The following is a 26,482-nucleotide window of genomic DNA, read 5'->3' as shown; positions in this document are numbered from 1 at the left end:
TTTACAGTTTTTTTGTCTCTCTCTTTTCTTTCTCTCTTTCTCTCTCAGTCTTTCTACAACCCCCCCCCTACAACCCACACTTTTTTCATCTCTTCTGAGAAACAAATGATTTATGAATTGTAATATTTATCATAAAACAGGGCCCTAGCATGCTCGCAGCTACATGATTCATCCCTGGGCTGTGTTGGGACCGAACCACAGACGCATGCCAATATGTCTGGGAAAAGAGAAGGTGAAGACTCGAGCTGGGAGCCCGGAACACGATCCAAGAAAACAGGGGATCAAAAGTTCAATACGGACATTTTTTTGAGGGGGGAGATCTTTCTGTGAATTTGATTACTGTGGAAAAAGTCAAAATAATGATAAAACAATCGCACAAGGGTAATACTTCTTTATTGCCTGGGGCTGAGCTCGAAGCTCTGGACAGTTTAGTTAAAGGCACTCAATTTATTTTCTGGTTCTTTTTTTTTTCCCGAAACGTGCAACGTCGTTGCACTGGGGGCAACTGAGCGGAGATGTGTTAAACACATCTTGTTTAAAGCTGAAGGGGTGTGGTGCGCCTGGCCAAATGTTCGTAATCTACAGGGGAAATTCAATCCTCCTGCTCCAGAGTTTGTCAACTTTAAGGACCAGATGCATAGGTCTCCCGTTCTCTCTAGCCAGCCATCTGACATCTCTCCTGGCCAGGTTTCTTGCGCCGAGAGATGTTAACAGCTTTGAACAAATGTGAGAAAGGAAAAGGGAGATATACTTCACATGGGCTAAAAGGCCATCTTTCTCTCTCTCCGTTCATTCCTCTCTTGTTCTCTCCCTCTCTCTTTCTCTCTCTCTCTCTCTTTATCTCTGTTCGAGAGGGGGCTTGTGATGTTCTAGTGCCTGTCATGTTCAGAAGGAGTTAACGCTGGTGACTGTGGGCTGTTTGGATCAGGAACGTCCTGTGGTTCCCAGTTCACTGCCACCACACTCGGCTGGCTCCCATTGAAGATATAATGGGTGAGAGATTTTTCCGTTGGATGCGGATGAAGAGTGGGGTGGGAGAGGGGAGAGCGGGTGAAAGAGAGAGAGAGAAGGAGAGAGAGAAAGAGAGAGAGGGGGTGGCAGAGGAAGATGGGAGAGAGAGAGAGAAGGAGGGAGGGAGAGAGGAAGAGAGATAAGAGGAGACACCACAGAGTGTCTGCATCTGACAGACTCACACTTGGAAGGAAAAAGGGAAATAAGAGTGATCTAGAGATGAGGAATGAGCCATATCAAGAGCGAGGGAAGAAGTTGGAGAGGAGAAGAAGGAGGGGTGAGAGGAGGAGGGGGAGGAAGAAGGGAAGAGGAGGAGGAGGAAGAGGAGGAGGGGGTAGAGAGAGGGAGAGGGAGAGCTGCGGCAGTGTGGGCGAGGGAGATGTGGAGGGAGAGTGGCTGGCGTTTATGGATAGCAGATGTGGCGCTGTGGGGTTTTGGCAGGGGCCGAGCGCCTGGGTCCCACACCGGCTGGGTGGCACCGGGGTGAGAGGGAGGTCACCGCACCGCAGCACACAGCCCATAAAACACCGAGAGAGAGAAGGAGAGAGAGAAGGAGGGAGAGAAGGAGAGAGGGATGCAGAGAGAGAAGGAGGGATAGAGAGAGAGAGAAAAAGAGGGGAAGGGGCGCAGAGGGAGGAGGATCCCTCAGAGGGCCACCATCCTGGGATAAGGGGCCACGGGGCCCGGCTATCAGCACGTGCTGGGCCCTCTCACGTTTCCAGGTGCCGCACACACACACACACACACACACACAAACACACACACACGCTCGCTCACACTCACACACTAGTGCGCAGCCTTTAAAACGGCAAATTAACCTCATCAAAACACAACTCAATGATGCTTGGAGGGCTTTCAATTACTAATACCTGTAGCGATTCTGTGTCTTTTTTGGTTAATTTCTTCAGCATTTCATCAGAGGATGATCTATTGTTTGAATGACTAGCGTTGTTGTCTTTGGGCTAGCGCTGGGTACATACCAACAATTAATTTAATGACAGCATCTCCCAGAGTTCAACTGGTGGTGATTCTCCCGGTCCCTTAGTCTAATCAAACATCCGGCTAATTTCCTTTTAAAACAGTCTCGCACAGCCCACCGAGTCGCTTCCATTATCTTTCTCTCTCTCCCGCTCGCTGTCTCTGTCTCCCCTCCTCTCTCTTTCTCAGTCTCTCTCTCTCTCTCTCCCCCATCCTTCTCTGTTCTTCCCCCCTTTCTCTCCCCCCTTACCCTGGTCCTGACTCCTTGGTTCCTGGGGCCTGGCCAAGGCGTGTGTCCCTGGAGGAGTCAGCGAGCGAAGGAGATGGAGAGAGAGAGAGGGAGGGAGAGAGAGAGAGAGAGAGAGAGGGGGCAGTCAGGGGGCTGAGAGACGGGCTCCAAAACCACAGCTGCAGCAGCCTTTCCTTTCCCTTCCCTTCCCTTTCTCTCCTCTCCTCTCCTCTTCTCTCTTTTCTCTTCTGCCTTCACTTCACTTCGCAAGGAACTGGCCTGGCACACTCCCCAGCTCTGCCATTAATCAGGGTGAAAAAGAGAGGGAGAGAGAAAGAGGAGGGGGAGAGGGGTAGTTTGTGTGCATGTGTGTGTATATGTGTTTACGTGTGTGTGTGTGTGTGTGTGTGTGTGTATGCGCTATGCGTGTCTGTGTATGTGTATGTGTATGTGTGTGTGTATGTGTGTGTGTGTGTGTGTGTGTGTGTGTGTGTGTATTGTGTGCCTGTGTGTTGTGCGTGTGTGTGTGTGAGTGTGTGTTTGCTGATAGAGAGCTGGCGGGGAACGAGGGTGGGTGGTGGGGCTGGGGGTGGGTGGTGGGGTTGGTGGTGGTATGGAGACCAGGACCTCCCAACAAAACTGAAGAGTTCACCCAGCGAGCGCAGAAGGGAGGAGGGGAGGCTGACAGACAAAAAGCCTGGTGCACAGATTGTGACTTGTCAGTGAGGGAGACTAAGAGGATGAGAGAGACGCAAATTGGAGCAAACACAAAGATAGGGAGAGAGGGGGAATAGACGGATGCAGAGAGAGAGAGGGAAAGAGAGAGAGAGAGAGAAAGAGAGAGAGAGAGAGACTGAGAGAGAGGGGGCAGAGGAAATGGACCCAATGTGGGCAGAGGAAGAAAACGCATCCAAGATTCCAACTTTCTGTCTATCACAGCATGCGTAAACATGGAAAAATCTCATGGTTCAGTACAAACAGATGTAAAGTATGCACTTAATTCTCATTAGGACGGCAGAGCGAGCTCCTATATGTATTTCCCAGATGCCAGTCTAAGAAAGGCTGAACTCACAGCCAGCGTTGTGTTACAGTTCAGCGTTCAACTCAGTGACCAGCCGTGTTACTTCGCCCGTGAGGTGAAGTGGCCAGCCAGCTCACCCGTTAATGCTCCCCCCAGACGAACCGCTGCGGTCTGATTCACTGACAGCCTTAATCCGCCTATCTTTATATCATTACATCAAAATCAAATGAAAATGCTTGTCAACATGCGTCTCAAGTTCTAATCTCATTAGCATCGAGTCAAAACTACTCAGGGGGTGACCGAGAGGGGACGGTAATAAATGAAGGCACTTTACACAGGAGAGGGTGGACTAACACATGCACACACACTCACACACACACACACACACACACACACACACACACACACACACACACACACACACACACACACACACACACACACACGTGCTTTCACACAAACACACTCACACTTGTATGTGAAGCGATGTGAACAAATGTTCGACTACCAAGAAAGCACAGACACGGCCATGGGTCCACCGTGGGGACAGTTCCCTAAAGGAGAGCGGTTCACACAAAGTCCACTCCAGACCTCCCCTTGCTCCATCCCTCTCTCTCTCTCTCTCTCTCTCTCTCGCTCTCTCCTCCATGCCTCCCCTCTTCCACCCACCCACTCTCTCTTCCTCTTGATTATCCAGGTGGGACTAGAGGGCTGAAAAAAATCCAACCTCTTCCAACCTGCATCTGCACCCCCCCCCCCCCCCCCCCCCCCCAAGACCCGATGGGCCCCCCAGCATGCCTGTGTGCTGACATCACTGAGCGAAGGGCTGGCAGCCCGCTCTCTCTCTCTCCCTTCTCTCTCTCTCTCTCTCTCTCTCTCCCTGTGCTCCCTCCACTCTTCCCTTTTGCTCTCCCTCTCCCGGCTTCCTGCCCCCATGATGTCACGCGCCATATGGTTTTCAGTGAGAATCAAGCCGGAAAAGAGATTTGGCTGGTGGAGAGCAGAGGAGAGAAAAGGAGGAGGAGGTTTTTTTTTTTGATGGGTGGAGGTGGGGTGAAGGAAGGTGGGTGTGTGGATGGAGGGGGGGGGGGGGGGGGGGGGAGTACGACACGGAAAACAAAAGGCTGCTCTTCCCCCGGTATGTGTGCATGTGTGAGGTGTGTATGCTTGTACAAGTTTGAGGTGTGCTTTTGTGTGTTAGAGAGTAGCGTGTGTGTGTGTGTGTGTGTGTGTGTGTGTGTATGTGTGGGTGTGTATCTGCGTTATTATGTGTCATACGGGAGGAGTGCGTTTGTGTGTGTGTATGTGTGTACGTGCATGGATATCTGTGAGGCCGGTGTGTGTGTGTGCGTGTGTGTGTGTGTGTGTGTGTGGAGGCTAATGAGCAAAGAGCAGAGAGCAGAGACCACTCAGCGGACAGCCATGTGTTTCACACATGCCCCACTGCCTGTCTGCCTGCCTGCCTGCTTGCCTGCCTGGCCTGGCCTGGCTGGCTGGCTGGTCTGCTTTACCTCAGCAGGAGAGAGACCAGGATCTCCCAGCGCCATCATCACCACCCACCAGCGGCCAGACCCTGCCCTTCAGCACGGGCCAGAGGGGACGCAGTGCACCGTGGAGGCGACAGCTGGGCACGCTGACCACAGGTTCACCACTTTCCCATGATTCAGCTCAGGTGCCTGAGAGCAACGCCACACAACAACAGGAGGCGCCCCCCCCCCCCCCCCCCAACCCCACCAACCCCCCCAAAAAGTTGGTTCAGAACTCTACGCTCTCTTTTCACAAAAACAAAAACAGACTTTTTTCTCGTTTAGTTTCAAGAAGGGAGAAATAACTCACAGAGGGGGGGTCGGGGGGGCGAACAAATGTTTCAATCACGAGGGCTTTCTCTCTCCTGATGATGAGGATGCCGACGCACACCGCGCTGTGTCGTGGCCGATCGCCCGAGCGAGCGCAACAAACAAACACAATGCAACAATTCCAGCTGATTGTTGTTCAGAATTTTTTTTTCTTCTTCTTTTTTCGTCGATAGAACTCGATCTTGAACTCTAGAACAAATCAGACATCTGGCAACAATAGAGATATGCATGATTTCCAAAGGGGCTCTGAGGAAATGGTGCACAGTCATACCACTGCGCGTTGCATCTGGCTTCAGAAACATTCGCTGGTATTGCTCGCACCGCGTACCTATTTCGCTCTCTCTCGCGCGCGCGCGGCGGTCCCACCTGTGGAATTGCTGCGAGGGCCATTAAAATCCCATTTATATCGACGCGATCAATCATGAGCCCTTCTAATCTGGCCTCCATGTTGGGGGTGGGGGGGTGATGGGGGCAGGGGGGGGGCCCAGACGTTGCTCAACGTTCAGCACAGGAAAGGAGCCGGGAGCCCGTGCCAAGCGCCTCACAAAAGCCCAGCGCATGCAAATGACCTCCCTTGCATGCCTCTCCACTAAAGCTGTCTCGAAGCGTCTCATTAAAGTGAATTAGGAGAGGGTGTGCGTAAATGTTGGGCCCTACCGCTCAATTTCTGGTGAGATGTTGGTTCCCAGGGGGTGTGTCTGGCATGAGCTGGATGGTGATCTGGCATGTGGGGATCTTTTCGGTGGCCGTACCCACAAAGAGGGAGAGAGAGAGAGAGAGTGCTCATCTTGCCCAGGCCACGGAGACAGGAAGAAAGACCGGGGGGGGGGGGGGGGGGGTGCAGGGACAGGGACTAAGAACGAGGGGGGGCTGGAGGAGGGAGAGGGTGGTGGTGGGTGGTTGTCTGACAGTGGAGCAGCCACCAGTCGTCCTCTTGTTCCCAGTTCTCAGGCAGCACTGTCTTGACTTCAGGCCACCTGCCAGACAAATAATGGCGCAATAATAACTTGATTGGAATGCTATTAGTCACACGGAGCGCAAATTGAAACGAGACACTTTGGGCCCCTGAGCCTGATCGACCTCACTGCCCCCCCCCCCCCCCCCCCCCCCCACACACACACACGTTACCCACCCCCCAATCTCTCTCCTCCCTTGCCTCCCCCAACTTCATGCACCCCTAACTCTCTATCCACAGAGGAGAATCAAACGAGCTGCAAACATTCTCTGCCAGCAACTCCCCCATTTTCCTATGTGTGCAAGGCAAACATTCATCACATACAAAGCATGCACTAAAGGCAACACACACATACACACACACACACTCAAACACACACACACACTCTCTCTCTCTCTCTCTCTCACACACACACACACACACCCAAAGACATAAACACGTGCACAAACAGACAGACGACACACAAACAAAATGACTGAGGGAGGTAGGTAATTTAGGAGGTGGCAGCCGAGCGCTAACTGCCTGTGGCTGTGTGTGTGTGTGTGGAGCTCCAGTCTGGCCTGCCTTATCTCCTGCCTCTGCTTCCCAGTCCTGGGGCCTGCAGGAAGCCTCGCCGCGGCGCACTGAGCCACACTGCACCACGCCGCGCCGCACTGCCACGCCACACGGCCACGCCACGCCGCGTCCCCCTCTGGCTTATGCTCCAGTGCGGCTCGCTTGCTCACTCTCACTCGCTCGCTCGCTCACGCTCTCAGCCAACCTAATTCAATCAGTGCTCCACGCCAGCCCGTTTTTTTTTGGGAGGCTCTCTGAAGAAGTCTACGTGCCGCCAGTTCATTAGGAGTTCAGCGGTTCCCATTTGCTCTGTCGCTCGGGCAGGCTGCAGTCTGGCAAGCCCTAGGTGAGGTTCCGAAGCTCCTCTCCACAAGAGGGGGAGATGTCTGAGATAAAGACTGAGCCTGAGGAAGAGTGTGGTCTGCTCAAGCTGGCCTCAGAGCCTATGTCCAGGTGCCACCTTCACCACACACTCATTTAGGGTAAACAAACAAAAACAAGCAACAACAACACACAAAAAAAACACTCACATAATCACTGTTAATTGTAGACTTTTTTTTTTTTTTTTTTTTTTACTTTTTTCCCTTTAAAACATAACGCCATTTTTTTTGTGTGTAACTGTCTTTTAGTCTTCAATCTTTGTATGGATAAATAATTTACTCTCATTAATGGCACCAAGGTCACGTAAATAACTACTGGCACTTGACCATTCTCCAGACCCATTGTGAGCTATCTTTATACGCCGCTTCCTGAGTCTAGTGGACCAGGGCAGATGTGTGAAAAGCATGACATATTTAATTGAATATCAGACAGGGAATTGACTGTAAAAACAGCTGGGTGCTGGTAGGCCCCTGTCTCTTTGGCGGCCCAAAACAGCTCTGCCTACCTCTGTTTGCGAGGTTATCAGCAGTTCATCGAGAGAAACTGGAAGTGAAAGACAATACCGCCCTCCTCTAAAGCTGGACTCTACTGACTTTGACCACCATAATGAAAGAGCAGCATCTTGAACTTTTGTAATTTGAAGGGGAAGACCTTGGAACAGAAGTTTGTCAGCTGTTGTTGCGCCTCAGAAACAAGGGGGCAGGCAGAGACATGAACCGGCTCCTGCCAGGTGAGTACCGCTGTCTTTCCCCCTCTCTCCCTCTCCCTCTCCCTCTCCCTAACGCTTCTTTTATCTCAGTGCAGCGGGACTCGTGAAGTCTTGAGTACAGGTTGAGGTGGAGTGGGGCGAGGGTGGAGGGTGGGGGCCATAAAATAACTTGAAACCGCAATGCTCTGATAGCATCTAATTTAGGAGAATTAGTAGTCCCCGTGAAGTGCTGTGGATTCTGTCTGTGCTGAGAAAACCCTGAGGACAGAGTTCCTGAGGTGAACTGGGCCAGTAAGACTTCCTCAGCGCAGGCCTGTCTTACATGCCTATAGCATCTGGAGCAAGTGTCTTGTCTGAAAGCCCTGTTGATCCCTATTCATCAGGTACTTGTCATCCAAAGCCATTCACAAGCAATAGATGCTCCAAGAATTAAGAAAATAATAATAATAATAATAATAATAATAATAATAATAACATTGATTCTTATTGTTTTAAACATTTGCATGAAGTATTTAAGAGTATATATATATATTCGTTAAATCAAACTTAGATCTATTAAGTTAGTTGGTAATGCTTCAATTTGAGACAATCTGAGACTTTCATAATAGTTTTGGCTCCTGTGACATACTAATCCCAGTCGATGCAAGAGTTCCAATTTGGGATTAGATGTCGAATATAACGCAGAAAAATGTCTCATAATAGAACACTATGTATCTCACATCTAATTAAAAATTCAAGTGAATATGTATCTTCAAAGTGAAATGCTGAATGAGCGCGTAAATGTGGCGTCGTAATCCTTACTTCAATCAGGCGAAGTCGTTGGTTTAATCTCAACCGATGGGTGTCGCTACACGCGCGCCCAGCAGGTCGAAATGTACCCAAATTTTGATCGTAGTCCGGGTAAATCTGAAGAGGTGTCTAATACACTATTGCACGTGAGGAATAAAAAGTCAGTCTGGAAGCGAGGGAAGACAGGGATTGTAGTAAAGGAGACAGGGAAACGCGGAACAACTAGGTAAACGCTCTCGACGCTGACCTCTTGGAGAGGGAATTTTGACACCGGGAAGTCTGGATGGGGGAAGCCCACGGAGGGAAACTCTACTACGGGGAGGATATCAGACATGAATCCGAGGTGGGTTGATGACCGTAAGCCGGGACAAGCGATGCTCCACATGAATAGAAAGTCCGGTGTTGTTTTACTATTTAGTGGAATTACACGTGGCTTCATTGAATGTGTATCCAACTATATTAATTTATGTGCATTTTACGCGGTGGTGCTTTGACAGCTGGCGTGTCTCAACAGCGTTTAAACGGGAAAGAAAAACGAATAGGCGAATTCTTGCACACGAGACTCTCATAACAGGTTCCCTTATTATGCCAGAAAGGAAAAATGCCAAGGAGACATTTTCCATGTTTATTCTTTTCATCACGACAAATTTACAGTCTTGACACCCACGCGACACGACTGTCAGTTTCTCAAAATTCCTGTGCTGTTATCTCAGTTAAATGCCGCTGATCGAGCCAAAGTGGCAACAGGTCTTTGATGGCTCATACTATGAAAGTGACATAAGAGTTTCTATTTAAGAGAAAAGCTGCGATAAGGAAAAGTGTGGCCTTATTGCATTACTTTATGTTGGCTGGAACTGTGTGATGCTGCATGTTACCTGTCACCCACGTCATATAGCAGTTTACCATGTCGCCATACGCACAACCTGCATCAACTCAGGTTAAGATAAAAAAAAAAAAAGAAAAAGAAAACAACAACAGACAATTCATGTCATAGGATGAGAAAGTAATATCCAGTTGTTTTCATTTCACTGCGTAATTAAGCTACTCCAATATTTCTAAAATAGTGAAATAGCCTATGAATAAATTGTCTTGTTCAATATGCCAGGGTATTATGCTACAGCCTCATAGGCCTACTGAGAGCATAAGGAGAGCATAAGGAAAGCCTAGCAGTCAGTATCCACAAAGGTAGGCCTATTGATAAACATGCAAGTGTATTAGGGCCTTATTAACACAGTTAAACAGTTTTCGTTGTTGCTTCCATTCGGATTGTTGTGGCTATGGTGTCAAACTTGGCTTTATAGTATAATTCTTCGTCCTTCACTGTAGGCCAGGTGTCTGAAACGGCGGGCCCTACGTCAATAGGCATGCATTTGAATCGCTATTGGTTGTCAGTGTTATATAATTAAGTTCACTGTATTATAGACTGGTTTCAGACTAAGTTGAGAGCAGTGTCTAGGTGTGCCCTATTCTTTCAATGATATAAAATACAATATAAGTTCCTACTGCATCGTTTGACACACCCAACATGATTTCCAGTGGTATTCAATCAAAGACAACCAAGTGTGAAATGTGAAGGTCTCTATACGTTCTTCAGACTGTTAAACATAAAACAAAAGATTTTTCAAAAGATGTCTGCGGGAGGGGAAGACTCACTATGCGTTTGTCGGCATGCTGCTGTTTTAAGTTCACCTTAATAATATTGGCACGGCACGGTTTTTGTGATATACAATAAAATGCCTGTCTCTTTAAGACCGACCAGCGATGTGTTGCGAAGTTCAAGTTGGGGTCACTTGAAGTTCCTGCCCTCGATTTTACCTTTTCGTTTTATTATAGACTGACATCACACGGGGCGCTAAAACACTTACGCCGCATAGAGGTCCCATTATCATCTCCCTTCGCGTTATTGCCTAGATGTAAAAATAGCCAAGGAAATTTCTAAAATAAAAAATCGAAGGAAACTGATGCTGAACTAAGCACGTATTTTTTATAGGAGGGGTGAGAGACAGAAAGGATAGGAAGGGAGGGTGGAGAGAGAGGCAGAGAGAGAGAGAGAGAGAAAGAGAGAGAGAGGAGGGGAGGGCGAGCAACAAGAAATTCATAGCAATTAATAATAAAAAAGAGTTGGCAGTCGTGCTTGGAAAACTGGCATGGTTTTTGGAGGCTGGCAGTTCAAAGTTGAAACGTCAGAAATGACTCCAGAAGTCTGTTGAGATGATCATTAAGGGAGACTTAGATCGGATGGCAGAAGAGCTCGGGCATCCAGGTAACTTCACTATATCGCTTTTTGATCAAATGCTTGGAGCAACCAGCGACCAATGTGTTAACAACAGATAACCCATTTCCGAAATTATCTTTCGGCGATAATGTAAATTAGGGCTACTTTTACATCTTGACAAACTATTTTCTATTGGTGATACAATCGCTGTCGGGTACGTTTTGAGGTTATAGACCAAGCACAATGCGTTATGTTATCAGTCACCATGCCGGCAGATGTGTAGCCTATCTTAAATAGGCTATTTTTTTTACTTTTCACTCGGAACATTGGAATAGGCAGCTATAAAGTCTCTAACAAGGTAAGTTTGTAATTTGATTACTTCGGTTAAGAAATGTCCTGTTGGTGGATAGTAATTTGATGTTTACAAGACACACAGGAGCATTGTAGGCTATAAGTTCGAGCTGTCTCCTGAAGTGTAGCGGTTGATGTGGTCAAAGCTCTAACCTTCTGTCGATGCCGGGTTACAGCTCGCATAGGCTAGGACTTAATAATGAATACACCGAGTTTCTCATACATGTACCCATTTTAGAGACGATGTCTGTCTCCATGTGGGCTCTTCCTCTCGGACTCTGTTAGTTTACATTTTGGATATTTAATTTGAAATGACAACTGTAGCCTATCTGGTCAGTTGACTGACACAAATCTGGTTTTAATCCGCGTGCTTGTGAGAAAAGTTCTCCATAGGACAGAAATTATTTGAATTTATGGGCCGGATGGGTTGATGTGTGGTCTACTAATTTTGTTGACGCTTGGAGGAGAAATTTATTTATTTTCAGGCAGAAATACTGCTAGATTTACAGTACGTGTTTGTGTCATATTATGCGTTGTATCCTGTAATCCAGTACAACCTTTTAAAATGTAGCCTATCCAACTAAGCCCTAGGCCTATTTGAAAAGAAGAATGAAAAGTTTACTGACATCAAAAGTTTTTTTTTAAATATCAAAATAAAGGGAAAACAGGATAGGGACCATTGTTTCCGTGTGCATGCATAATGACACAGGCCTACATTCATTTTTCATTTTCCAAGGCAAACAGATATTTTGAAAATGTCTTACAGTTTAATACAAATGACCATAGCTCACATCATGGCTTCACTATGAACACAGAGGCCAGTGGTCCCTAGTTAAGTGTCCCCTAATACCACGACGTATCACCTCGCTCATTTCTATGCGTAGGTTACAGCATCATTATCTTGAACAGGAGCTGTAACCTAAGTATGATCAACTAGACGAAGATGTGTTGTCCCGAAGAAAATAAAAGGGATACTGAAGGATATGTTACAAGACACAATTTAAGTGACACAAAGTTTTTAACGTTTTCATTAGGGTGGCTATAAGTGCTTTGGCAGTTTATAAAAATATTCATCTCATTTCGAGCCAAGAGGCCGCTTAACGGGGCTCGCTGGCCTTTTCCTCCCGACGGGATTTATGAATGAAAATCCAGGGGTATGGATAGGCTAAAGGGATGGGAGCGCTGGTTATAGGCTACACTGTACACTGTTCCGCATAAGATATGTTGATGCATAAGAAAAAAATATCTGTAGCCTATACCATTCCATACGCGGTCATACTGCACTGTTGTGGTTGACATATTGAGAGGAGGGGTGTCAAAAGCCCAGGATTAGTCTACAAGCTTAAACGTTTTGTTTTGTCTTTTCTTTTAAGGCGCTGCTCGCCATATGGTTCTTTCTTTGCGTCAGAGAACTCAAGTGGTTTTCATTAAATAAGGTTTCATGCTCAACTATGCTTTTACATCCCATTCACAAAAATATGCTATGTAGCCCGGGGCTACTTCTATACTGACTGCAGCCAAAGCGGATATGTAGACGGTGCACTTTCACAGTTTCTCCTCTCTAAGCATGACAAGGCTACGCCCCAAAACAAAGAGTGACAAAAGTAATGACATTAGTTAAGCAAACACATCTTAATATTTCAAGGATTTTGAAGTCATGTCTTGTGACTCTGATTTATAGCCATATGAAAGTAAACTCAAACTTCTTGAAAAGACTCAATGCCTGTAGCCTAAATTACCACTATTCAAATGTCACTTTACTGTGGAAGTGTGTGCTACATGTATATGTATTAAGTACATTTAACTTCTGGCAAAATTGCTCTTTTGACGTTGAAATTAATCAAAACTATTCACTTGTTCTACCCTCTGAAGTAAGGTATAAACGACATTCATTTATGACCGTTGTGCGTACAGTGAGTACAAATGTTACCCCAAAAACCCTGTAGGGGAGTGCATATTCCGAATATGAATATAACAAACTGAGGGCGGAGATAGAGGAAGTGAAGAGGGTGTTCTTAGCGCAGAGCAGACCCCCTCAGTCTGAAGCAGGTCTTAACCCTAAACCAGCAAAGTGACAACACAGACAAAACACAGGGACAATGAATACCAAACTGTCTAAAATATGTCTCTGGGACTGTCTTAAGGAGTCGCAGTTGCACACCAAATATAGCAAATCCCCTATCACATGTGCCTATGAAAACAATTCATCCTTTTACTGGAAGAAAATGTAAAATATAATAAACATGTGGATTTGTAGGGTGAGTGCATATAGCCCCTTGAGCCATGTATCAGTTTTTGGTAAAACTCTCTATTACCACCTTTGATACTGACGATAATTTAGGCGAGATGTAGCGAGAAAGTATGCATACATTGCTGTGACACATTGGCCAGATAACATACGATTTTGAGTGTATGACTTGAGATTTAATTTAGGGTTCCATTTAAATGTCGTATCCATTCATTCTTAGATAGGCCTTAAATTATTTTAAATTATTAATTTGTTTGATTATGTGTTTATTTAACTATTTAATTGGGTAAAACACGATGTCACCTTTTGTGCGTAAAAGTACAGCATATGCAGAAATTATTGCATTTGATGGACAATTTGTTACGATTGTTAAGATTAAAAACTTTGTAGTGAGTTATTTAGACAGAATATTTGGGATAAAAAAGTTGTAAACTCCTCATTATCACAAGTTTTAAGACGTGAAAATCTCATTTAGGCGTCCAAGAGGATAGGATTGTTTACGCACCATGTTCAAACAACGGTTTTAAACATGATTTACTTTTGTTACCACTTCCGTCCTTTTTGCTGTGCTCTTTGAAGGTTCTAGACGCTCTATGAACTATAGGAGATGCTGCTGACAGGAGCACAAAAGCACAAGGGCTCTTTCCATCCAACTCTTTCATTTTTTCTTTACGCACACGCTTACTCTTGAAAAGTGCCTCACTGGAGTTTAACACAATTAATTAATCAATCGAGTGCTCACACACATTAATTAAATTAATTTTAATAAATTATTATTTTTTATTTTTAGCATATTTCTGCGTTACTGATCTCATTGTCGGTGATATTCAACTGCGCAAAGACGCAGAAATGAGACGCCTTCACATACTGTGATTCTTTCACCCGACACTGTCATTTGGGGTTAGCGAAGCGATGGGACATAAAATCAGCGACACATCTTCAAATACACGTGCCCCAAGTGCACACAGCAGCAGTTGAGGACCTTGTGTCCTGAGTTCCGTTATTAACGGCAGCCTACAGATGAGACACAGACGGAGGAAGGGAAAATACCGAAGCGCTCGTGTTCTTAAGTGGTTGTTAGTGATAAGGGCCGCTATATTTGGTAATAGTCTTTGATAAGTGGCCTGTTTATTTCGCCGTACCTGTGTCGGTCGGACTCGCATAAAAACAGGTGTTTGCCGGAGTGTTCGTGTCGGAGAACCTGCTTGTGCATATGGTGATCAGAAATGAAATGTTCAGTGGAAGCATTCGCGTTGTGTGTTCATTTATCCCTATGCTTGTCGCCATCCCCCCTCACCAATCACGTAATTCACGTAGAATTACTCTCTCGTTTGATGGTTGCGAATCAGATTCTGCGCTCAGCTGCAGGCACTACAGGTGCGCAGCCGGTAGGAAGCGTGCTGGAAAGCATGGTTTGCGCAGGAAAAAAAATAGCCGACTGTATAATTACACGGTTTCTTTGCTTTAATCCATTACATTAGATATAATATTATTACTTTTATTTACTCAGTTTGTTGTTATATAGATTAACCTGAAAAGACTATAACGAGTTATGTTGACTTGGCTAGTACGTCTAAATAATTTATTTAGTTTATATCAGTGTGTATTTTGTGAAACTTCGGTAATGTTTTTGTCAGTGTGTAATTCGTGAATCTTACAGTTGTAGTGTTCTCCTGTCCACATACACTACACTTGTATAGCGAAAGAGCTGCGGTTGCATGCTCTGTGGAAAACCTCCTTCATTTTTGTTAAACGTTTGAAGACGCTGACGTTGAAAACGGTTACTTACCCTTTTCAAAGAATATAACTGATTTTTTTCTCACTCAGTAAGAAGGAAAACAGACTCCTCAAAGGTGAACTCCATGTTAACCAGAGGCTTGATTCCCAACATACCAAATGTGTGAAATGTGCTTTCACCTCTGGAGGTGTTCTTCATAAACATAGGGTATACAACATTATCATCTCTATCCCAAATTATATCCTAAATTGTTTATATCAAATCTGTTTAACTTTAAGGCCTGCAGATTATTTTTTCATATGGCAATTATAACCTATACATTATGCATCTGTTGATGAAAACCCAAGGGGAAGCTTTGTATTATTAAGGAAAGCTATTGTTTTAATAAAGCATCAATCATCAGACAGCACTGTGAGTTCAGCAAGTCTCTCTGTGCATGATGGCTAATTAAATTGTAGTGTGTAAATACAGACTTCCTTATTCCTCCAAGGGAGCTTATACCCAGTGAAATAAACACAGAGAGAGGATGAACTGATGTCGGGCTGACTATCATCGGCCTTATTTATTTAGCTGCTTGTTTCCCATCCGTGAAACCAAGCCCTGAGGGATCTTAACTGTTTCATCTAGTCTGTCAACTATCTCCGCTCAGTTTGAATAACACAGCCTAAAGTTTAGATCATTCATTACTTTTACAAAAGACCGTCTTCACTTCAAAGAAGGATAAAAAAAGAAACATGGACTTTTGAAAGGGGTTTCTTTTAGTTTGTGGCTGTTGTCAGTGTCCTTGTGGTGTCAGTGGTGGTGTGCGTTGAAAAGCTCGCTCTCTCTGATATGATTTACATTAAGTATGCCTCTAGTTCCTTATATGACTGAGAGGAAAGAGAGACGAATATCACAGCTTTTTTTGGATGTATTTTGGTCTGCACAGGTTTGTACCTGCTGTTCATCACACTTGCAAAGCGCTCAGACTGACTTTGTTTAAAGCTGCACACACCACCTCTGGAATGCTTTATCAGGAGGCCAGCAACATGAAAACACATTTGTACTGGCATCTTTTTTTCCCCCTCGTGCTCTTTCCCCCACGTGACTTTTCACCCTTGGTTTGGATTATGCAGACTCACTTCTCGATAATGGTAAAACCGTTACCGCTGACATTCAGCAAACAGAACGCCTTCAACTTAGTGTGTGTATGTGTGTGTGTGTGTGTGTGAATCAGAGATTTCTCTTTTGATTTCACATCAAGGGAAATAAGTCAACCGAGTAGCCAGATGTAAGAAAGTACGGAAATCAGTAGCCAAGGACCATACACAGAATTCGATCATTATCAAACACATTTCAGGGGACATAGTTCATTGAAACTTTGAATGGGCTTTGCTATAGAGCGCTGTGCATTCCTCCTCGACAGCTTATGCAATATCTGGTCATTCAATACTGCCTTAGGGCTTTTATGTTAGAGGCTAAGACATTTTTCAAACCTGCCAAACATGTTTCCATTTTGTCTGCCCTTTCAGGTGGTGGTCTGAAGACAATGCTGGATGCCATGGAAGTCCCAAGTCATGCTAGGCACCTCCTTTTGCAACTCAACACACAGCGCACCAAGGGCTTTCTCTGCGATGTCATCATCGTGGTGCAGAACGCCCTGTTCCGAGCTCACAAGAACATTCTCGCCGCCAGCAGCCTCTACCTGAAATCCCTGGTTGTCCACGACAACCTCATCAACTTGGACCATGAGATGGTGAGTCCAGGAGTCTTCCGGGTCATCTTAGACTACATCTACACCGGACGCTTGAGCGAGGGAGACCCGGCCTCCCCCGGCGAGCCCAACCTCGGGGCGGTGTTAGCGGCAGCCAATTACCTGCAGCTGCTGGACCTGGTGGCCCTGTGCAAGAAGAAGCTAAAGAGGAATGGGAAGTACTCCTCGCACCCCAGCGCGGCCTTTCTGCCGTACAAGCTGAGCAGCGGCGAGATGGGCAGGGGAAGATTCCGCGTGCCCACGCCCGTCATCCAGCCGTGTTTCCCCGGGGCGGTGGGCAACAGCCACACGCCGCGCGGCGGCGGCGGCGCCCTGGACGACCTGCCCCAGCACCAGCTGCCGCGCCACGCCGGGGAGCTCTACGCGCCCATCTCCGGCGCCCAGGTCTACTCCGCCCTGCAGCAGGGCCTGCCCTCCCAGCCGGGCCTGCGCCTCCCGTCCTCCGAGAGGAACTGCTCCCCCATCTACGGCCTGGACCTCTCCAAGAAGAGCCCCGGCTCCCACTCCCAGCACACGCCGTCCCACGCCCACCTGAGCCACTCGCACCACCCGGACGACGAGGCCGGCGGCCGGCCGCACAGTGGACGCGACAGCCCCATGCTGGTGTCCAACCACTCCGACAAGATGGAGACCGGGGACCACCCGGGGGGGCCCCTGACCCCCCACTCGCTCCCGCGCCTCAACCAGCCGCTGGCACCCCACCTCCCCCACCTGCAGCGCTCGGGCCCCCAGAACCAGGAGGCCTACCCCTGCCCGCCCAGCCCCGACACCCCGGGGGACAACGGCGAGCGCGGCCGCGAGCGGGTGAGCGTCTACCGCTGGGTGAAGAACGAGCCGCTGTCCTACAACCCCGAGGACGAGGAGGAGGACGAGGAAGACGACGAGGGCGAAGACATGGCCGACAGGGACAAGGACAACAACCACAAGGGCAACGAGGTCGGCTACCGAGGGGTGGAGGACGGCGAGGACGAGAAGAGCGGCTCGGGGAGCGAGGAGACGGGCAGCAGCGAGGGCCGGCCGTCGCCGCCCGGCGGCATGGGGAGGTACCACGTGCCGTTCGAGCCCGAGAGCTTCGGCGACAACCTCTACGTGTGCATCCCCTGCGACAAGGGCTTCCCGAGCTCCGAGCAGCTCAACGCCCACGTGGAGACTCACACCGAGGAGGACCTGTACAGCAACTCCGAGCTGGGCAACGGCAACGGCAAGGGCAACGGCGGCACCCCCAACGGCCCGCCCAACCACAACAACAACAACAACAACAGCCTGTCCTACCAGGACAGCAAGTCCGGCCAGATGCTGCCGGCGGTGGGCATGGGCGAGATGATGCGGCCGTACCGCTGCTCCAGCTGCGAGAAGTCCTACAAGGACCCGGCCACGCTGCGCCAGCACGAGAAGACCCACTGGCTGACGCGGCCGTACCCGTGCAGCATCTGCGGCAAGAAGTTCACGCAGCGCGGCACCATGACGCGCCACATGCGCAGCCACCTGGGCCTCAAGCCGTTCGCCTGCGACGCCTGCGGCATGCGCTTCACCCGCCAGTACCGCCTCACCGAGCACATGCGCATCCACTCGGGCGAGAAGCCCTACGAGTGCCAGGTGTGCGGCGGCAAGTTCGCCCAGCAGCGCAACCTCATCAGCCACATGAAGATGCACAGCAGCGGGGGCGCGGTGGGCGCGGGCCTGACCGCCGACGGCAAGCTCAAGCTGGACTTCTCCGACGGCATCTACCCGCTGACCAAGTACACGGCCGAGCACCTGGGCCTGAAGCAGGAGAAGGCCTCGGAGCTGCTGGCCCAGGCCTCGCAGCACCTCCTGGACGCCAAGACCATCGAGAGCCTGTACCCGCTGCACAAGCTGGCCGCCGAGCACCTGGGCCTCACGCACGACAAGCTGGACGCCCTGGCCCAGGGCCTGCCTCCGCCGCCCCCGCCGCCCATCCCCGGGGAGTCTCGCACCATCGATCGCTACTCGCCCAGCTAAGGAGGAGCTGGCAAGGGGGAAAGGAGAAATAAATGAATAAATAAAAACAAGAAAGAAATTAAAAAAAGAGCCTGCCAAAGCAACAAGTTTCGGACGAGTCTCGATTGGCATTGTCAGGGACGCCTTTCTGAAATACCGCCTACAGTATTTTTTCAACTCCACTCACCTCAGCTTGTTCTAAAAACCTGCACCTCAGATATAGGAGGCCAAAGAAAGCAATGGCCAAAATAAATGCACACAAAACTTGACTCCAATAAGTGCCTTTTCCTTACCAATTTTGCATCACATGCAGTTGAAAGAAACAAAACTTCCTTAAAGGAGAACTGTTATTTATGTGGTTTTCGACCATGGACACAAACTTAACAACAGTGCAGTATTTATATGACAACAACTCTTTTTTAGCTAAGCCATCGAGCCAGAAAACAAAATTCATAACCAAAAAAAAGATTGTTTTTATTTATTTTTTTCTTTTGTATGTAAAAGAAAGCCAAATGAGAAAATTGTTCAAATGTTACAAATAGTGTTGCAACCACACCCTAAACCTGTGTACTTAGAGTTGTTAGTGTATATATAAAATGAGGAAAAAAAGCACATATGATCAAGATTCAGGGCTTCTGTCCAGGACTGAGAGGGAATTTGGACAAAAGAAAAAGCCTTTGGGATTTTACAGAAATTGGAAGACTGTATTTTTTTTAAAAAAGACTTGACGGAGTACTGGATTTTCTCCTGTACCTCACTTTCCAGCTTTTGCCAGCTCTTCCAGTCAAAAGGGAGCAACAAACTGAAGAGAGAGAGAGAGAGAGTGTTTGTTCCAGCATTTAGGTAATGTGATCTAAGCTTTGTTTTCTGCATTTGTTGCCCAGCCCTTCCAAGCGTTATGTGTAACAGCCCACAACAATAGTAGCGCTATTATTTTTCTAAGCAGTGCCATAGCCTTTTGAACCCTTCAACTTTTTACATCTTATTGTTTAATTCCACTCCTGTCAGAGCACCAAGTGCCTTCAAACTGTTTTTGAAAGAGTAGCTAGTACAACCCTGTGATCTCACAACTGGGAAATCATAGTGCATACCCCGATCATGACATCGTAATCCCCGTTCATGAATTTTAATCCATCTGCTGGGTTAGAGTAAGCATGGGTGTCGCCGCAAAAAAAAAAAAAAAAATTGGGTAATATTTACAACAGGAGGCCACAGCCTTGTGATAGGCCTCGAGAGAGCCTCCAATTTAATCCATGTGTAAACCATGTCTGCCCTGATCAATGACTGTCCAGGGCTGACGAGATAAAAGAGCGATCCTGTTAAAGATCCGTCACGCTATCTGGCGACAGACTGGCAAACAGGCTAAACAGGCGTTTACAAACAGTGGGCGTTAGACGGCCGCATGATTGGCTCGGGAGGGTCCTCCCATTGGCCCCTGGAGCATCTCCACATGACCCCTGTCCGTCTCTGGCCTGGTCTCTCGCTGATACTGTCTAGCTGATGGGAAGGTCTCACGTGAAACAGCCCCCTCAGCACTCTCTGTAAGCCGATAATGTGACAGTCATCTGAACTAGGGGAAAGCGGAGCGCTCCCTCCCGACACGCGTTTGTGTGTATCTGTGTGTGTGTGTGTGTGTGGGAGTGAGGACGCGTGCATGCAGACATAGGGTCGAACAGCATGCTCCAGCTGCTTCACCAATTGTAATCCCTGTGAAATCAACAATTCTCCCTGACAATTTGGGACTGGTGGACTGGCGCGCTCCAGGATTTCATGCCTGTTCTTTGCACCCTGTGATCTAGCCCCACTGTCCAGCCGTCCAGCTCTCTCCACTCCCCGATACTCGTCCATCTGTCAACTGCAATAGTGGGGGCCGCCATACTAGTACGGGATAGCACTGCCGCGCACACACAGGCTGTAACAGAAACTCTCCTCCCAAAGAACCAGTAGGGTATGTAGTTGCAAGCATGTCTTGTTCAAGTTAGCGAGATCAAAACAGACTATGTGTCTCCATATTTTTTAAAGACATTTATTGTAATCTCGTTTCATGCTTAGCCCTAGTAAATTGAAACCACTTTTTCGGGGGGGGGTTTGGAGACTATGGCACTTAAAAGTTTATATCCCAAAGAAAATGCTGGCTGTGTATTTTTTTCTTTTTTTTTTTTTTGATGGAAAAACCGAGAGAGAACGGAGTTTGTTGACCACTAGTGACAATTGCAACCTCAGTAGGTGAATGTGAAGACCAAAGCCATGAATGCACTGTGATTTTTTAAAAAATGTTAATGCATCTGCAAGCCTTACTCAGTAAAAACTGAGACCTGGTAACCAAAATGTGGAAAGGGCACCACAATATAACGCCTTAGTAGAATTCTGAGGGCTTTGAACTGTAGCATGTAAGCATATCTAGGTGTTTTTTTTTCTCCTGTTACATTTTATTTTCACCAAAGCGAAGGGTAACTGGTGTGTACCTCAGGACGGATCCCTCAACGACACAGGGATGTGATGCTTAAGCAACACCACAACAGTTACCACACACACACACACACACACACACACACACACACACACACACACACACACACACACACACACACAGTAGGCTTACAGAAACACACTGCCTCTTCTGGGGGGGACGCTTGTCCTTTGTAAACCTGTGGTTATTTCATGGTAATGAAAATTTGTTTGTTTTCACATTGATTGAGAAATGTTAATATGTGATATTAACTTCTTAACATGAATATGCATTTTTTTCTGTCTCTTTTTGTTTTTAAACTTTCATAAGGTGATGCTATTTTGGACTTAATGTTGACGTTTGTACAAGTGTTGCCAATTTATTCATCTCAATTTTACCATAAACAAAGGACAGATACCTTTTTCACAAATGCACTTAATGTCCTTGCATGCTTCTGCACCCGTAGGTACATTACAAAGTAGGCCACTGGAGCCACACACGCGCACATGCACACACATGCACACACACGCGCGCACACACACTCACACACACACCTCACCTGGACCGTCGCTGCACACTGACATTTCTAGCTGTGATTATTCAAGTGCGCACCATTTCAAGCGTTTCTCTCCAGAAATGGTAAATACTGTAGGGAAGGAGAGTAGCAGAGTCTCTGGCATCTGGCATAGAGCATCATGTTGATTTTTTGGGAGAGGCTCAGGCACCAAAGATGACCTCTGCAAACAAATGAGAGAGATTACGTTTAGAAGAATATAAATACAAATGAAAAACACACTCAGTCATTCAGTCATACACACACACAAACACACACACACACACACACACAGAAAACTTTTACGCAGCCTGGCCCTGTTAGGGATAAGCATTGTGGCTGTGTATTTCCCCACACGCTAAATCACACAGCCGGACCCTTGAGATCTCACCCACAGTTAATTTTACACCGCACACAAAAGCTGTCTGGGCACTGTGGTTTGGTTCTTTTTTTTTTTTTTTAATATCATAAAGAAACCAGAGCTCCGAGTTGAGCAGGGCACAGACGCAGACAATATAACGACTATCTAAACACAAAATGAGCGGTGACCACAGGCATATTAAAACACACAAAGAGAAAGTAAAAGAAACAAAAACAAAAAAAAGAAAGCGCGTGGGGAAACAAACACTGACTTCAATGGTGGGAATATAAATCCCCCTAACCCCCTTTATCATTCATGAAGCAGCCCTCATTGAAAGTCTATCTCTCCTCTTTCCTTCTCACTGTCAGACAAAACCAGAAAGGAGACCCCGAAAACCTTTCCGTCGCAGCTTCAAATCTGTGGAGGAAAGGGGGAGTGATATCCATTTCTGATGGCTTTAGCCTGAGACGGTCTCTGAAATGGTCTTGTATGTATGTGTGTGTGTGTTTGTACGTGTGTGTGTGTGTGTGTGTGTGTGTGTGTGTGTGTGTGTGTGTGCGTGTGTGTGTGTCGTGGACTAAATTTAATTTGTTTATGTACATGGGCTGTTTTAGTGTGATGTGCCAGAGAGTCATCAGTTAATGCAAGCTTTGGGAATGGTGTCTGTGAAGGAGGAAGGCTGTGTGATGTTTTGGGGGGTGGGATGGGAGGAGTGTGAAGGGGGGGGGGGTGAACTCTTGGCTCGGTGGTAGCAGCAAGCAGGATGTGTGGTGTATTTCTGCTCGAAACTAGATAGGGAGATGCAGATAGCTAAAGTGGGAGTTAAACAGAGACAGAGAGAAAGAGAGAAGGGGGGGAGAGGGAGGGAGGGAAGAGAGTGACAGTGAGAGGAGAGAGACTGGAGAGAGTTCAACGGGTGGACCTCGGCTAGGGAGAACCGGTCCAACTTCTTGTCCAAACCTCTCCATTCAGAAAAGACAACGCAGAGCCGGCCCCTTCTGTTCTCGACCCAGAGCTCCGCTCCTTCTCCCTTTACTGTGAACCAGGCGTGCGGAGGTGACTGACAGCTTACGGTGGTCCATTCTATCCCCCTTACTAAGCCTTTTGGTCATCCTGGGTCACGGCAAGGAGAGGATGACTACGGCGATGGAGGAGGGCACTGGGGGGATTTCTTACTCACTGCCCAGTGAGCAGCGGCAGAGTGTGGGGTGGGGTGGGGTGGGGGTGCTTATTCACTCCTGCTGGGTTTCAGGATTTAACAAGAATTCAAGCATTAAATGAAACCACAAACAAGAGAGTACAGAGAGAGGGAGAGAAACAGAAAAAGAGAGAGTGTGTGTGAGAAGGGAAGAGATAAGAAAGGGGGGATGAGAGGACATCTCCTGAGGTGTTTAGAGTATGCTAACTTATTTGTTGTTTCAACAAACAAAAATGGCAATGCAGAAAGAAAAAAAAAAGATTCCAACTCTTGGCAACGAGCAAAGTGTGGTCTAAGATTGAACTAGGACAAATTGATTACAGCTATGCAGGATGCAAAAGCACCAGCACATACTGATTTGGTAGTTTAAAGTAGGCTATTTTTTAATATATATCAACTGGCATTAAATGTTTTGTGATGTCACGGTTATTTTTTGATAGTGTTACATTTCATAACTAGGGGCAGTCTTAAACTTCTACAAAATTTAAGAAAAACTAAGTTGGATCATTTTAAAAAGATATGACAGAATGTGTTGCAATGTCATATTGTTGGACAAACTCAGGACCCTTAACTTGTTTATCAATGAGCATGTTCATGTTCACATCTTATCTCAAGCTCCTCAAATAATTTTCTCAGAAATGTTATCATCACAATCATGGCACACTTGGTCTTTTCTCACACCAGGCTACACTGATAAGAGCAGTCGTGCTACAAATGCTCCCCCATTACAGGGGCCAGGCACTTAGCTTGATGCTTAAATTGATGAGATAATGATGTGTGTACAGATAGCAAGGGCTCTGAGTCAAACGGAGAGCTGCTAGGCCTGGCAAGAAGCAGAAGAGCTGGGTGGGTCTATGCACCTGACCGGTTTTGTTTTTTCCTTCTTCTGTCTGTCCCGGCGGCAATCAACCCAGGAGAGAGAGAGAGAGAGGGGGCGAGCGCCGGAGGTTGGGAGTGAGAAGTGGGGGAGAGAGAGTTTTGACACTTTCAAGGGTCCTTATCACATCCAGCTGTTTCGCATTTGGTCTTAAAATGTGTGCAGTTCTGGAGAAATCATTGAATCATGATTTTATTCACTTCATGACTACTCAACTCCCTGGAACAGGATCCTTAGTTTTCATCGCTTTCTCCGCTCCATCCTGCTCACTCGCCTGCCCTCAGTCTCCCCTTTCTCTTTCCCTCCCTCTTTCATTACTGGCGCTCCTCACAGAACTGTTCTGAATCACCCCCCCTCCGGCTGATCCTCAACACCGACCGCTAGCCCACACCCCCAGCTCACGACGAGGGCCCCAGCTGTTTTTCATGCGGCAGAATACAGTTGTCTAAATGTTTAGGCGAATAACTACCCTTTCGTAGCGCGTCCATCGACATCCAGCATCGGGAACGTTACTGCGCGTTCTAATGCAGAAAGAGACGGCTCAAATAAACACAAGGGAACGCTTTTGTCTCTGTTTATGATAAACAAAAACACGTCTGTAAAAAAAATAAGCCTACGACTGTTTCCAAAGTTTTAAAATATAAATTGTGAATATGCAAACAGCAGAAACGTGAGGCGATAACGATGCTATAACAGCGAATATAAATGGCACAATCCACGTCTCTCTCATTTTGTGAAATGAGAATAGAGGGGAGCGAGCAGTGTTTGAAAAAGCCCCCACCAACCGGGAACAATCCACTAAACTTGCTCTTGTTGTGTGCTTGACATCATTTCAGGAAACAGCTCTGTCATTCACAGCCTGTCAATCGGCACAATAGCATATCACTTTGACCCAGCTCGCTCTCAACAATAAAGCAGAGGAGCTATTTCTATTTGAAACCGAAGCCCCCTGTTAAAGCGTTCCTTGAGTGGCATTGAGTTATGGCCTCGAAGCGGCTCAAATTTTCATTTACATTTCGGAGCCCGTGCCCTAAGCGTCCGTATCGTTTTACCAGGCCCTCAAATTATCACCCCATCTCGCCATGACAGGAACAAGCTCTCTTTGTGCTTTGCTAGATGGGGAGTCGTGGCTGCCGATGTCTTCTTCCGAGTGTTTAGTTTGGAGCGTCCACGCCTCTGTCCCTGCTCCAGCGTTGAAACAGAGGCAAACCAAAGCGCTGATTAACCGACTAGATAGCTTATGTGTCTGCATATGAGTGGATGGATGACATACGACTTTCTGTTAAGACTTTGTTTTGAGACGACTTCTGATTTTTTTTCCTTGCTCTTTTTTTGCGTCGTCGTTCCTAAATGTATGGTAGACCACATGCCATAACTTTTAAATACAATGCAATAGCCTATAGCCAAATACCAAAAACAAAATGTAAACCACTAAAACGTCCAACATTTCGGAGGCACAACAGTCTGAGTGCCTGATTTTAATCTGTCACTGATAGTCACACATGGATACACACACAAGCATGCACCATATCCGTGCGCACGCCCATGTACAAACACACACACACACACACACACACACACACACACACACACACACACACACACACACACACACACACACACACACACACACACACACACACACACACACACACACACACACACACAGCTGGACAGCAGACTGCTCCGTCACTGCGCCCTGTTCCAGATTAGGTCAGATTTAATTAGCCTATCCAACCCCTTTTGGAGTGTCGGTTCTGCTTTAAAAAGTCATTAGTAAAGTAGAAGCCGCGGTACTGACGGACTGCTCCCAACATTCACACCGAGAGGCCCTCCAGAATGTAACTGAATTATACACACACACACACACACACACACACACACACACACACAGTATTTAAAGAGGAACCAAATCATTCAGCAATGTTAAGAGGGGAGATTCACCAAAAATCACGCAGTACTGCCACATACTTCTTTGATTATATTTTCCACCTTCCTTTCTTAGTTTTGATGAATTCATTTCCTGCATAACACACAGCCACAAAAGTGCTTTCTTGACTTAAGTGACTTAAACACAAAAATGGCAATAACAAAAAAATGAACTTGTATTTTTCTACATTACAACCGTCAACCGTTTTTAATTACTTTTAGTGAAATGAATGTATTTATTGCATGTCAAGTTGTTTTATAAGATTTTTGTATAAATTTCAACTGTGGATTCTTAAAATTATTTCTTTTAATTCCACTGTCTATGAGTGATGTGGATCGGGCTTTTATTTTTCTTAAAAGCCATTGT

At 46.9% G+C, this 26,482-nt stretch overlaps 1 protein-coding gene across 4 annotated transcripts; it reads left to right on the top strand.

Moving 5' to 3' along the window:
- Window positions 1-7,643: 7,643 nt before the first annotated feature.
- hic1 (hypermethylated in cancer 1) lies at window positions 7,644-21,600 on the top strand. Of its 4 annotated transcripts, none has more exons than XM_062552150.1 (2): window positions 7,644-7,716; window positions 16,548-21,600. In XM_062552150.1, exons 1-2 carry the CDS (start codon window positions 7,698-7,700, stop codon window positions 18,767-18,769), a joined length of 2,241 nt encoding a protein of 746 aa, XP_062408134.1. In that variant the 5' UTR covers window positions 7,644-7,697; the 3' UTR covers window positions 18,770-21,600. The 4 variants fall into 4 exon arrangements, with proteins under 4 accessions (XP_062408134.1, XP_062408135.1, XP_062408133.1 ...); XM_062552151.1 differs by lacking the exon at window positions 7,644-7,716 and adding an exon at window positions 8,674-8,827; XM_062552149.1 differs by lacking the exon at window positions 7,644-7,716 and adding an exon at window positions 10,564-10,747.
- The last annotated feature ends 4,882 nt before the right edge of the window (window positions 21,601-26,482 follow it).

Source organism: Sardina pilchardus, chromosome 13 (assembly GCF_963854185.1).
Source record: "Sardina pilchardus chromosome 13, fSarPil1.1, whole genome shotgun sequence".
NCBI classification, from domain to species: Eukaryota; Metazoa; Chordata; class Actinopteri; order Clupeiformes; family Clupeidae; genus Sardina; species Sardina pilchardus.
Note: the sequence above shows the minus strand (reverse complement) of the source record. Positions and strands in the feature narration are given on the sequence as shown.